Source organism: Musca autumnalis, unplaced genomic scaffold (genome assembly GCF_047663935.1).
Source record: "Musca autumnalis isolate F117 unplaced genomic scaffold, ASM4766393v1 scaffold_4, whole genome shotgun sequence".
NCBI lineage: Eukaryota > Metazoa > Arthropoda > Insecta > Diptera > Muscidae > Musca > Musca autumnalis.
In genome coordinates, this window is record NW_027411977.1 from 21,501,627 (window position 1) to 21,516,275 (window position 14,649).

The window sequence follows — 14,649 nt, forward strand, 5'->3', positions numbered from 1 at the left end:
GAAGCACCCTTTCTTTTAGAAAGAGTCTATAGAAGCACCCTTTCTTTTAGAAAGGGTCTATAGGAACACCCGTTCTTTTTGAAAGGGTCTATAAAAGCACCCGTTCTTTTTGAAAGGGTCTATAAAGTACCCCTTCTTTTTGATAAGGTCTATAGGAGAACCCTTTCTTTTAGAAAGGGCCTATAGAAGCACCTTTTTAAAACGGGGTCTATAGAAGCGCCCTTTTTTAAAAAAGGGATCTATGGAAGCACCCTTTCTTTTTGTAAGGGTCTATAGAATCACCCTTTCTTTTTGAAAGGGTCTATAGAATCACCCTTTCTTTTAGAAAGGGTCTATAGAATCACCCTTTCTTTTTGAAAGGGTCTATAGAATCACCCTTTCTTTTAGAAAGGGTCTATTGAATCACCCTTTATTTTAGAAAGTGTCTATAGAAGCACCCTTTCCTTTAGAAAGGGTCTATAGGAGCACCCTTTCTTTTAGGAAAGGTCAATGGAGCACCTTTTCTTTCAGTTGGTCATCGGTAACCTGAAATCACAACAGATGGCCAAAGCATATTCCACTTAACTGGCGTAATTGCTTAATCAAAGTACTACTCGTCCCGAAAACGTATCAGCACAGTGGCAAAGTATTGCCTACTCCAAGCAAACAGCTGCAAAAATCCATATTTGTCCTGCTGCTACCGTAAAGAAGAATGCAGCATATAGTAGGGCGTGAAAAAAATCGATATACCAAAGAGTGAAACATCAAACTGATGGATTTGGTACAGGCACAACCTCATGTAGAGACGATATAATATGGAAAGAGAATTTTGCCAAAATGTTGTTATCCAATACTGGAGAAGACGGCGAAGATACCACAGATTCAGTCCTATATGATGGTATTGGGTGTATATCTCCCGACCAAGATGAGGTAAAGCAGCAATAAGGCCACAGTAGCCGTCAATCATTGCTTTGTGAAATTATAAAAATAATTCTTAATTTTTAATTCGATACAGTATATAAATAACGGTCTCAAACACATATGCATTGCATATATTGGACATTGAACAGAAAGGAAAAACCTAAAATTATACATTAATTATCTTTTTAATTAACAACTTAGCATTTTCTCTTTTATAACATATTTATTTTTAGACCGATGTTGTGGTTGATGTTGAATGTGATCAAAAACGTTTGGATCAGGTGCTGCAAATGCTGAATCGTGAAGTGCATTCGGTTAATTTCACTTCAGTGGATAAGAGTGTCCTAGTACGGGCACCATCTTTATCGGCTTGTTCCAGCTTTGGTAGGTATTACACAACTACCTCAAAGATCATATAATATATCGAATTCTTTACAGACTTTGGTGACATGATGTCGTTTCCACGTAAAATTGCCGATTTGGATAAGGCACAAAATGTGCTGATGTACGGCTCAGAATTGGATGCTGATCATCCAGGATTTAAGGACCCTGTTTATCGTAAACGTCGTGAGAAATTCTATTCAATCGCTATGAATTTTAAGCAGTAAGTAAAAGTTTTTAGGAAATTTGCAATTTTTATTGTCAGAATCAGATGGGAACACAGTTTTTCAGTAAAAACTAAAGGAAGAGCATTCACACATTCTTTGGAATGAGTTCAAAATGAACTCATGATTTCACTTGAATTCAGTCCAAAAATTTGTGAAAGCAACGCTTCCGTTTGCTGCAATAAATATTTAAATGAATCTAAAATTTAAGTTTTATTAAATTAATAAATTTTTATTTTTAAAGTGGAAATCCCATACCCAGAGTTAAATATACTCCGGAGGAGATTAAAACTTGGTAAGCATAAATTATTTCTAATTAATTTCTCATACAATAAACGACACCAACTAAATTTAATTATATTATTTAATTATAGGGGTACCGTTTTCAATGAACTCCGCCGTTTGTATGTGAAATATGCTGTCCCCGAATATATGGAAAATTGGCCGGAATTGGTAAAGTATTGTGGTTATCGTGAAGATAACATCCCTCAACTGCAGGATGTCAGCACCTATTTGAAGCGTAAAACTGGTTTTCAATTGAGACCGGTGGCAGGTTATTTGTCGCCCAGAGATTTCTTATCTGGTTTGGCATTTCGGGTATTCCATTGTACACAGTACATTCGACATTCATCGGATCCCTTCTATACACCAGAACCGTAAGTGAAGTAATGTAATCAAATATTCTTTAAAAAATCCACGCCCCTATTGAACCTAGGAAAAATATTCTTTAAAGAATCCATATTTAACCTTGAACAAATATTCTCTAAAAAACCACGTTCCTATTGGACCTTGGAAAAATATTCTTTAAAAAAATCCACGTTCCTATTGAACCTTGAAAAAATATTCTTTAAAAAATCCACGTTCCTATTGGACCTTGGAAAATATTCTTTAAAAAATCCACGTTCTTATTGGACCTTGGAAAAATATGCTTTAAAAAATCAACGTTCCTATTGACAAATATTCTTTAAAAAATCCACGTACCTATTGGACCTAGGAAAAATATTCTTTAAAAAATCCACGTACCTATTGGACCTAGGAAAAATATTCTTTAAAAAATCCACGTTCCTATTGGACTTAGGAAAAATATTCTTTAAAAAATCCACGTTCCTATTGGACCTAGGAAAAATATTCTTTAAAAAATCCACGTTCCTATTGGACCTAGGAAAAATATTCTTTAAAAAATCCACGTTCCTATTGGACCTAGGAAAAATATTCTTTAAAAAAGCCACGTTCCTATTGGACCTAGGAAAAATATTCTTTAAAAAATCCACGTTCCTATTGGACCTAGGAAAAATATTCTTTAAAAAAGCCACGTTCCTATTGGACCTAGGAAAAATATTCTTTAAAAAATCCACGTTCCTATTGGACCTAGGAAAAATATTCTTTAAAAAATCCAGTTTCTGTTGGAGGTCGGAAAAATATTCTTTAAAAAATCCACGTTCCTATTGGACCTTGGAAAATATTCTTTAAAAAATCCACGTTCTTATTGGACCTTGGAAAAATATGCTTTAAAAAATCAACGTTCCTATTGACCTAGGACAAATATTCTTTAAAAAATCCACGTACCTATTGGACCTAGGAAAAATATTCTTTAAAAAATCCACGTTCATATTGGACTTAGGAAAAATATTCTTTAAAAAATCCACGTTCCTATTCTTTAAAAAATCCACGTTCCTATTGGACCTTGGAAAAATATTCTTTAAAAAATCCACGTTCCGATTGGACCTTGGAAAAATATTCTTTAAAAAATTCACGTTCCTATTCGACCTTGGAAAAGTATTATTTAAAAATCCACGTTCCTATTGGGCCTAGAAAATATATTCTTTAAAATATTCCTATTGGACCTTAGAAAAATATTCTTTAAATAATCCACGTTCCATTTGCACCTTGAAAAAATAGTCCTTAAAAAATCCTCGTTTTTATTGGACCTAGGAAAAATATTCTTTAAAAAATCCACGTTTCTGTGGCTTCTTAAAAAATATTCTTCAAAAAAACTCAACTTTTCTGCGGTTGATTGAAACAAATATTTTTAAAATATCTCAGGGACTGTTGCCATGAATTGTTGGGTCACATGCCTTTTTTGGCTATTCCAAGCTTTGCTCAATTTTCCCAAGAAATTGGCTTGGCTTCGTTGGGTGCATCAGATGCAGACATTGAAAAATTGGTTACGGTAAGTTTTTGCTTTTGTCAGCTAGTGAAACGAATACATTTAAAGCTCTCCTTATTTTAGCTCTACTTCTTTACTGTGGAGTTTGGTTTGTGCCATCAACCGGACAACTCGTTTAAGGTCTATGGAGCTGGCCTTTTGAGTTCGGTGGCTGAGTTGCAACATGCCATTACCGCCAAAGAGAAAATAAAGAAATTTGATCCGGAGTTTACGTGCAAGGAGGAATGTATTATTACTACGTATCAGAATGCCTATTATTACACCGATTCCTTTGAGGAGGCCAAGGAGAAGTTAAGGTAAGCATGGTTTTAAATACGCTGAGATGAAACATAAATAAAACATGGATTATTTTTGTAATAGGACCTTTGCTGAGAGCATTCAACGTCCTTTCGGCGTCCGCTACAATCCGTATACTCAAAGTGTGGAGGTATTACCGAATGTCCAATAAAAGACAGCTGTCGTCAGTGAACTCAAGGAAAATTAGTCCCGATAACTCAGACACCTCAAGATTATTAGATTATTATGAAATCCTTTGGCAGATGAAATAATTGAAAAATACGTTTGCAGTTAAATGACCTAAAACACTGTTTGATGTCTGTTTTAGACTATGTAGATGGGACCAGGATATATTGTTACAACAAATTTTATGTATGTATATTTTTCCAAAACAAATATGGAAATGTTAGATTCTCACTCAAAAACCCAAATAAATGATATTTATAGATGTAGTAAATAGCTTAAATAAATACAGTAATATATATGTTAATAATCACTCAAATGAATTATAATAATATTTACATATATACATACGTACACACACATACAAATAACCATAAGATATATGAAAATAAAGTTGTATTTATTTTTGGTTATAATTACCAGAGTTCATGATCTTACCTTATCCAATTAAAATTTAAGTTTTTAATTTCTACTTTCTTCACAATTTCGCTATAAGAAAATTTATTTATTATTATTTTTTTCAATTCAATTCATTTATAAATAACATCACAGTCACTGTTGATTATAAATTTCCGACAAAGGAGATTCGTAGAATAATCTATGACGTAATTGGGCAAAGACCATATGCTAAAGCCAGGCAAGTGAGGACGTATGCGTGACTTAATGCGATCGACCATTTCCGCTAGACTCAACTTAAGTAACCAAGTTGTACTACCACCACCTCTACCAACGGATTTCTTTTCCACTTCCGGTTTATCTTCGATGGCATAGCGTGATGTCTTTTTTAATTGTTGATTTTTGTTGATTGGTTGTTGATTTTTCTCTTTCATCTCTACACGTGGCGCAATTTGTATCGAATCCACAGTTTCACAAATATCTGCATTGCTCATCAATATCCCAGCGGCCATGTAAATTAGCTTGAAGTATCTAGGAAGAAAAAGAAAGAGGTTTAGGATCAATATTATAAAAATGTTCTGAAAGGTATCAAGTAAAAAAAGATTTAAATTCTTCTGCGTCAAACTTTTAATAGCCTCTGGTGGTACCGTTATGTATGGGCTATATCACCGACGTAACCACGGGGAGGCCCGGGCCCCTCCCGAAATGGTGATTTTTTAGACATTTTTTGTGTATTTTGCTAAAAAAACATCTAATTTTGTCCGTTGGGCCCACCACCTAAAATGGTGGCGAGATCCATTTCTAACTACGTCCCTGGTTTGTACATTATATACCTTACTTGTTATTCATATTTATATCATATTTGAACTTGTTATTTCTATTCGTTTGTTACCCAGTCATATATACACTACTTTGAATATTATTATATATGGGTTAGCCTACTATAATTTATTTCAATGTATACATTATAAAATATGTCAAATGAAAATAAATAAATATTCAGTTTTGTAATATTGATTGAAAAGAAAAGACGTGTTCAAATCATTACGGGCTACAATTTTCAGAAGTGGGAACGATTTTTTTTCTGTCAAAAATTTGTGTGTTCGTGTGCAATGGAGAATATTATTGCAAAACCTGTCGTGGACGAAGCGGAAAATGTTTGTGAAGATGAACGTAATGAGTTTGCCGAGGATTGTGGAAAAGGCAAGAAGGAATCAATTGAAACTACAAAGAAGTTAGAAAGATTCGATGAAGTACATAAGAATGTGTTAATGGCAGAACAGAGAAATGAAGCTTCAAAATTTATTATGATGGAGAAGGAACTGCAACTTTTGAAGTGAGAGAACGAACTTCTGAATCGTGAGAATGAGTTTATAGCTAATTTTGAAGGTGCTGGAAAAAAATCAAATAGCATGGAACAGTTTGGAAATGGAAATCGTGATAATGAGAAAATAGATGTGATGATTGCAATCATTAAGGATATTGTCCCTGTGTACAACCTTACGTTTGGGTAAGCCAGTTCCGAGGAATCCTTGAAGTTTATAGTGTGAATAGAAACACCGCAAAGGCTTATTGTTGAGCAAAGTAAAAGGAAAAGTCCAGAAGTGGTTACACAACAAACCGAATTTTGCTACCCAATATTTCGATGTTTTCTTAAATGAAATTAAAGATGTTTTCTCCGTTAAGGTAAACAAACTTTCGAACATGGCAATATGAAGAATCATTTATAGATTATCATAATGACAAAATATTACTGGCTAACAACGTTGACAGGGTGACGTAGGGGATGGAAGATACCAAGCAACGGTCCTGACCGGCTTTAACATGGCAAAGCCCAGGATTTATCTTGGTCCCTCTTTCATCTCAAGTGGACACTGACCTCCCCGTGGTGTCACCTGGGGAACTGCTTTAACACCCGTTAAAGTTAGTGAGCTAACATGTGCGCGTTCACCCATAAGAACGTTAAAAACTTGTGTTTGGGCGTCGGGTTATTATCCCTCTCCTAGAAAAACAGCCTACTATGAAAAAAACGAAAGAAAAGAAAAACAAATCCCACAAAAGTTGACGACCCCCGCAAACGTTTTAAGGACCATGATCTGCGAATCTGCACCTGGAATGTTCGCACTCTTTATAGAGAAGGTGCAGTTTACGCATTGGCGGATGTACTTGAAAAGTACAAGGCCGACATTACTGCCATACAGGAAATACGATGGAACGGGAAAGGCGTCACAACAACACCTAAAGGTGACGCACTGTATTATAGCTGCCACGACACAAAGCATGAGTTTGGTGGCGGATTTGTAGTTGGTCGGAGGATAAAACATCTGGTCTCCAGCTTCACCCCAGTGAATGAAAGACTCGCTGCAATTCAATTAAAAGCAAAATTATTCAACATCAGCTTTATTTGCGCTCATGCTCCCACTGAAGACAAGGACGAACAGGCCAAAGATATATTTTACGAGCGCTTAGAAGAAACTTACGACCGTTGCCCTGACCATGACATTAAAATTATACTAGGCGATTTTAATGCCAACATTGGAAAGGAGAATATCTTTGGCCCAACAGTCGGAAAATTCATTCTCCACAGTGAAACATCTGACAATGGTATGAGGCTGATAGACTTTGCAGCTGCAAGAAACATGGTAGTTAGCAGTACCAGATTTAAGCATCTCGATATTCATAAGGGCACCTGGCTGTCGCCAGATCAAAGAACAAGAAATCAAATTTATCACGTTGTGATAAATGGAAGACATGCATCAAGCGTTTTGGATGTACGATCGTTCCGAGGTGCAAACATAGACTCGGACCACTACCTTGTTGCGGCAAAGGTACGTACCAGATTAAACGTAGCAAACAAAGTGCGAACAGACACAACACGGAAGTTGGGCATCGGTAAGCTGCAATCACAACAAATAGCCACAGCATATTACACTCAACTAGCCCAATCGCTTAATGAGAGCACTCCTTGTCCCGATAACATAACAACACAATGGCAACATATTGACCACTCCATGCAAACAGCCGCAAAATCAATACTTGGATACCAGAGACCTCCACAAAAGAGGGACCAGGAGTGTCGTGCTGCTACCGAAGAGAAAAATGCGGCATATAGAGCTACCTTACAATCAGTAGCAATGTGCACGAGAGAGAGAGATATCGGGAGAAAACGAGAGAAGAGAAACGTCTTTTCCGCAAGAAAAAGAGAGAAATGGAAAAGTGTGAGTGTGAAAAAAGCGAGATATACAGGAGTCAGAATGAAGTCCGAAAATTTTACCAAAGAGTGAAACATCAAACAGATGGCTTTGGTACAGGCACATCCTCCTGTAGAGACCAGCAAGGTAATCTGGTAACAGATACAGATAGCGTGCTCACGATATTGAAGGAACATTTCTCCAATCTGCTGGTATCCAATACTAGCGAAGACGATGATACTACAGATCCAATCTCAGAAGATGGTATAGAATGTATACCGCCCGGACAAGATGAGGTAAAAACAGCAATCAACCGGCTGAAGGATAATAAAGCAGCAGGCGTCGATGGCTTACCAGCCGAGCTGTTTAAAACCGGAGGCGACGCGCTGGTAAGGTGTATGCATCAGCTATTTAGCACCATCTGGCAGGAAGAACGCGTACCCGTCCACAAGAAAGGAGATAAGACTGTATGCTCAAACTATAGGGGCATAAGTCTCCTCCCTATTGCCTATAAGATAGTGTCAGGGATATTGTGCGAACGACTAAAGCCAATGGTCAACGAAATAATTGGACCATATCAATGTGGCTTTAGACCTGGCAAGTCCACCATTGACCAAATATTTACCCTGCGACAAATCCTGAAGAAGACCCAAGAGATGCAGATCGACACCTACCACCTTTTTGTCGATTATAAAGCAGCATTCGACAGTCCCCTCCGATCATAGGTATTCCATGCGATGTCTGAATTTGGTATTCCCGCAAAGCTCATCCGGCTTTGTAAGATGACTTTAACTGATACCAAGTCCTCAGTTAAAATTGGAAAGAACCTATCCGAACAGTTCAGTACCAAAAGAGGTTTCAGACAAGGAGAAGTTGGTACCTATAATTTTGAGGTAGTTAAAGACTCGTCTACCTCGGCACTGCCATAAACACAACAAACAACATCAGTTGTGAAATAAGAAGAAGAATTGTATTGGCCAACAGATGCTACTATGGTTTAAGTATGCAATTTAAAAACAAAGCCACATCTCGTCAAACAAAAATAACACTACACAAAACGCTGATACTACCCGTGCTAATGTATGGCTCCGAAGCATAGGTACTTGCACAAGCAGATAAGGCAGTGCTTGGTGTGTTTGAGAGGAAAATTCTTCGAAAGATCTACGTGCCGATTTGCGTTGTCGGTGAATATCGACGTCGTATGAACCATGAGCTATATCAGCTATACAAAGACATGAATATAGTTAAACGTATCGAGATGCAACGATTGCGTTGGCTAGGCCATATCATAAGAATGAGCGTTACATGCCGGTGCATGCAGAATTGGCAGGCCAAAGAATAGATGGCGCAAACAAGTTGATGAAGAGATGACAAGGCGCGGTATTCCAGAAAGCGAAGCGAAAAAAGGAGAGAATTGGAGATCTTTTCTTAGTTCGGTCTATGGAACAAATGTTCTGTAATGGGCCAGCTAAGTAAGACTATCTTTGGGGATAGTCAAGGATACAATTTTAAGGCGATCTAGCACTGTCCGTCCGTCTGCCCGTCTGTTGTAATTACTGTAGCGTCCGCAATAATTGAGATAGGTTCCCAATGTCTACTACATTTCTCCACTAAAATTTGTCATGATATGTCCACGTTTTGGTATAGACCCCATATAACGATTTAAGGTATTTTTGGATTTTAGCAATTTTTTGGCCGAACTTGTTGTAATTTGACATTTGAGGTTCTCAGTGGTCCCGAAATTTCTCCACTAAACATTGTCAAGATACGTCCACTTGGAGATTCAAGAGGTCAACAAATTTCTGCACCAAAAATGGCCCCATATAACGATACCTCCCGATTTAAAGTATTTTAGCTAAATTTTGACCGAATTAGCTGAAATTTGACATTTGAGATTCTCAATGACCAAAAAACTTCTCCACTAAATATTGCCACGTTTTGGTATAGCCCCCATATAACGGTACCTGTCGATTTAAGGTATTTTCGGGATTTTAGCTAAATTTTTTGGTCGACCTTGCTGCAATTTGACATTTGAGGTTCCCAATGGCAAATAATTTCTCCACTAAAATTGTTAAGATAGGTCCACGTTTTGGTATAGCCCCTATATAACGATACCTTCTGATTTTGAGGAATTTAGCTAAATTTTCCGCCCAAATTAGCTCCAATTTTGGCATTTGGAGTTTCAAGAGCTAAAAAAATTCTGCACCGAAAATGGAGATAGGTCCAGCATTTGGTATAGTTCCCATATAACGGTATCTCCCGATTTAAAGTGTTTTAGCCACATTGTTTGACCTAATTAGGTGAAATTTGACATTTGAGGTTCTCAATGAACAAAAAGCTTCTCCACTGAAAATTTGACTAGATAGCTCCACGTTTTGGTATATCCCCATATACCGTATTTTGGGGATTTTAGCTTAATTTTCTGATCGAGCATGCTGTAATTTGACATTTGATGTTTTCACCAAAAATTGTTAACATAGGTCCATATTTTATAATAGCCCCCCTATATAACAAAACCCCCCGATTTCCGGTATTTTGAGGATTTTAGCTACCATTTTTAACCGAACTACTTGTAATTTGACACTTGATGTTTTCAGCGGTCACCAGAGATCGTACACATAGGTCCATTTCTTATTATATCCCCATATAAAGGTACCAATAGATAGACGAAATGTTTAGATAATTTTGTTTACCAAATTTAGGCATTTGGCCTTGGAGGAGCTATTAGAGTCGTAGTTACCGATCAGTTATTAGAGTCGTAGTTAATTAATTTTAATTGCTTTTAGAAACTTTTGTTGTTAATGGTATGTCGGAATACATGGAATAAGTTCACAATTAGTTTTAGATTTCTCTTTTTTTATTTCGAACTACTTTTCACATTTTACAGCAACACAAAGAAGATCGATTCAAAATGTTTTGTCGAAAAATCTAATTCTGTTCTTCTCAGATCTCGCCATAAGCGATATGAGTTTTAAATGCATTGCAGGCAAATACTTACCGAACGGTACGTGACATCATGCTCTTGTAGATAATGTGGAATCAGGTTATATTTTCATGAAGATTTATGAAATTTGAACCTAAAACAAAAAAAGATCAACTGATCAACAAAAATGGTCGGCATAACACACGAACGCAAAATGGACATACCAAAGAAATCGATAGATGATTTTCTTTAGGATTGTAGCTACAATCCAATTGATTGTCCGCTTAGTTTTTTTATTATAGAACTATTTCCAGATTTATAGCACAGACCAAATATTTTGTTATGTTTCCGTTTTCCTTCTTCTTTGTTGTTAAATTATTTTCAAATCCGTTTCAGTTGTTACAGGTCCTTGACTTGAGCTTAGTTATTTTGTTTATGTGTAAATAATAAAAATTACGAACTATTTTTGCAATGTATTGTTTGTTTAAAAAAAATCAAAAAGATAACGTTTCTCTTTATGATTAGAATTTTTTATTCTATGTTCTTTACTCACCCGGCATCTGAAACAGACTGATTTTTGCGACCTTGATTCTGTATTGTCGTCTCTCAGTGTATATTCTTTGCACCATAAAAAATATTCATCTTGGTATTTTGATAAGAATATATGAGCTTTGTCAATACATATGCTCATCTAATGGGAATAGCTCATCAGATTGATTAACTATTTGGACTTTATTACTATTGTATGTCGCGATGCTTTCCACCTAGCTACCGGCAAACGAACCTTGATCATGACTTGATGTGTATAGTATTGACATAGTTGTCTGCAATAAAGCTTGTGGTATTTGGTTTTTATTTCGAAGATTATAGTCAGTGAAGGTCAGGTTCAGTCAGTGAAGTTCATCTGTCTGATGTTATACAGGTATTCGGGAAATGCATTTTTAATGATTCTCTCTCCATTTTGTTTCACGGTATAAAAATTATTTCGTATTAGGCACTGCATTAATTACCAACATGTAGTTGAAGGAACTCATCTTCCAAATTGTGCACAAATCACGGTGCACAAATCAAGCATGCAAAAAATAAAAAAATGTACTTGAAGGAAACTATGAAACGCTATAACAGTATTGAACTACAGTGTTGACTGGCAATGTAATGGCATATGGCATATGTAATAATAGCTGTGTCTTTTTACTTTTTCAGTAAGATTTACTCAGTAACTTGTTTTCAGAGAGTAAGAACAATTATACGGAAAAGTGCGAAAAGTAAAAAGACAGCATTTCGTAAAATTTAGCAAGATAACAGTCGATTACCAAAACAAAACATTGACAGCAATATATGAAAGAAAAACTACATCTAAAGCAATAAAAAACTTCTTCAATTTAAGGTCAAATAAATAAGAAATAGTTAAAAGATTAATAATATAATCAATAAATATAGCTGAATCGCATTATTTACAGTATTTTTCCACAAATATGAATTAAAATCAGCTGATCGACCTTGCTAAATGTTGGTGGGAAAATATCTTTTAGCAACCTTTAGCAAGTTCTCAGCAAACAACTGCCAAAATTGTTCTCACATTTCGCTCTTTTTTTACTCAACTTTTGTGTAAAAATACAGCATTTAGTAACATTTCGTAATAATTATTACAAATTATCACGTAAAAAGACACACCTAATTAGAAATAGTTAGTCAGAACGGAATAACGGTACATTTAAAATTGATATTTTTTACAATAAGTCTGTCTGGTTACCCTAAAATTTGTAACAATTTGTACCAATGCTGGAAGTCGTCTGTTAACACAAAAAGTCAACAAAAAAGAGCGATTCGAGAGGGACATTTTGACAGTTCATTTACTGAGAGTTTGCAAATTCTTGCTGGACAAATTTCTTCTAGCAAGCACAAGCAACTCTTCTTCTTCCTAAAAACAATCAATCATCTGTTTTTAATTTTTCGTTGATTTATGTTTGTGAAAATTAAAAACAATTTTATTGTAAATAGCAAGCCTAATTGTGTTGTTTGTTCGGAGAACAAAGTTGCAAAGATACTTTTTGGGTCATTTTCTTTTTTATTTTTAATAACACTGTGGAACATTTTTAAGGTGATCTTGTGCAAACAATTCGAACTGAAGATTTTTTAAAAGTACGGTGCCGTGACATAACTCCCAACGGACATAACTCCAAAAACGATTTTGGGAGCTATGTCCGACCCCCCTTAGCAGACATAAGTCCCAATGGGAGTTATGTCCGTTTTTAAAATTTAAGTGATTTTTATTTAAAAACGATTTTTTTTCAAATGTATAAGAAAAAAATTAAAAATTAACTTTAAGTTCATATGCATTTTTCATTTCATAAAATAATTTATAATTGATTTAAATTTTTTTAAGAAAATTAAATACAAAATAAGTAGTAGTCATATCAAATCGAACTATATTCAAAATTTGCCCTCAAACCTAAACGACAAATGCTGCCTACAGAAAAATGAAAAGTTTTTGTTAAAATTCGCAGATACTTTCTGAAAAAAGACAAGCGCCGCGGAGAAATATTTTTTAAAATTGCGCGAGTTTTTACAAAAATATTTTTACAATTTAAGAAGATAAAATTTTTTTAGCAATATTTAAATACTTTCTGAAAAACGAAAAGCTCCGCAGGCGAAATATTTTTGAAAAAAATCGCGCGATTTTTTACAAAAATATTTTCGCAGTTTAAGAAGATAAAAGGTTTTTGAAAAAATATACAAACACATTCTGAAAAACGAAAAGCGCCGCAGGCGACAATATTTTTGAAAAAAATCGCGCGATTTTTTACAAAAATATTTTCACAATTTAAGAAAATAAAAAGTTTTTGTAAAAATATTCAAACACTTTCTGAAAAACGAAAAGCGCCGCAGCCGAAAATATTTTTGTATAAAAAACGCGCGATTTTTTTCAAAAATATTTTCACAATTTAAGAAAATAAAAAGTTTTTGTAAAAGTATTCAAATACTTTCTGAAAAACGAAAAGCGACGCAGGCAAAAATATTAAAAAAATCGCGCGATTTTTTACAAAAATATTTTCACAATTTAAGAAGATAAAAAGTTTTTGTAAAAATATTCGCGATTTTTTACGAAAATATTTTCACAATTTAAGAAAATAAAAAGTTTTTGTAAAATTATTCGAAAATATTTTCACAATTTAAGGAGGTAAAAAGTCGAAAATATTTCTGAAAAAATCGCGCGATTTTTTGGAAAAATATGTTCAAAATTAAAGAAGATAAAAAGTGTTTGTACAAATATTCAAATACTTTCTGAAAAACGAAAATATTTTTGAATAAATATCGCGATTTTCTTAACAAATATTTTTACAATTTAAAACTTCTCCTAACAGCTACTTACATAATTTCGGGCATAATTTCGTTTTTAACTAATTTTATGAAATCAGGAGGATTTTGTGGATACTTCGGTATTGGTTGGCACTTAGGCCTTCTCAAATGTATAATTCCGCTTACGTTCTAACTTCTACTCCAAAATTTAAAAAAATTTATAACTATAAATTTCAAAATTAAGGAAAGAAATAATTTATAAATTAAGAAAAACTCGTTGGGAGTTATGTCCGCTATTTTTTTGGGTGTTATGTCCGCTTTGCTTCACGGACATAACTCCCAACGAATTTTGGGAGTTATGTCCGCAAAGTGCAGCGGACATAACGCCCAAAATCATTTTGGGAGTTATGTCCGTGGGAGTTATGTCCGGGCACCTAAAAGTACAGACTAGAGGTGCCGTGAGTAGTGCGTGTTCGTGCCTTCTCGAAAAACGCCGTGTTTGTACGTGTCGTGCCGGAATGCATTTTTAGCCGTGCGTGATCGTGTTTTTTTGTTCGACACGGTTTTGAACGACACGACCAAACACGGTCTGCACTATGTGACATGATCGTGCTAATTTTTTGGTCTCCCTTTAGAAGTCGTGCAAGATACCTTACTAAACACGAACATCAAACAAGAATATAAAACCGACCAAAATATTCCTAAAAT

The 14,649-nt window shown here is 35.1% G+C and overlaps 2 protein-coding genes across 2 annotated transcripts; one reads left to right on the forward strand and one right to left on the reverse strand.

Annotated features, from left to right (window-relative positions):
• The first annotated feature begins 1,137 nt into the window (after positions 1 to 1,137).
• Positions 1,138 to 4,156, forward strand: LOC141401938 (tryptophan 5-hydroxylase 1-like). Its single transcript, XM_073982511.1, is given in 7 exon segments — positions 1,138 to 1,284; positions 1,339 to 1,504; positions 1,750 to 1,800; positions 1,880 to 2,161; positions 3,549 to 3,675; positions 3,736 to 3,968; positions 4,033 to 4,156. Coding segments are annotated over 7 exon segments (1,077 nt in total). The 5' UTR covers positions 1,138 to 1,190.
• A 499-nt stretch (positions 4,157 to 4,655) lies between these two features.
• Positions 4,656 to 11,208, reverse strand: LOC141400557 (uncharacterized). The gene is made up of 3 exons (XM_073979769.1): positions 10,866 to 11,208; positions 10,717 to 10,795; positions 4,656 to 5,058 (listed from the first exon to the last, which is right to left on the reverse strand). Exons 2-3 carry the CDS (start codon positions 10,734 to 10,736, stop codon positions 4,662 to 4,664), a joined length of 417 nt encoding a protein of 138 aa, XP_073835870.1. The 5' UTR covers positions 10,737 to 10,795; positions 10,866 to 11,208; the 3' UTR covers positions 4,656 to 4,661.
• Between the last annotated feature and the right edge of the window lie 3,441 nt (positions 11,209 to 14,649).

Excerpts from the sequence above, each read along its gene's own strand:
- LOC141400557 (XM_073979769.1), bottom strand. The coding sequence starts at position 10,736 with ATGATGTCACGTACCGTTCG. Across the intron at positions 5,059-10,716 it reads ATGATGTCACGTACCGTTCG|ATACTTCAAGCTAATTTACA; the intron begins GTAAGTATTTGC and ends TTTTCTTCCTAG.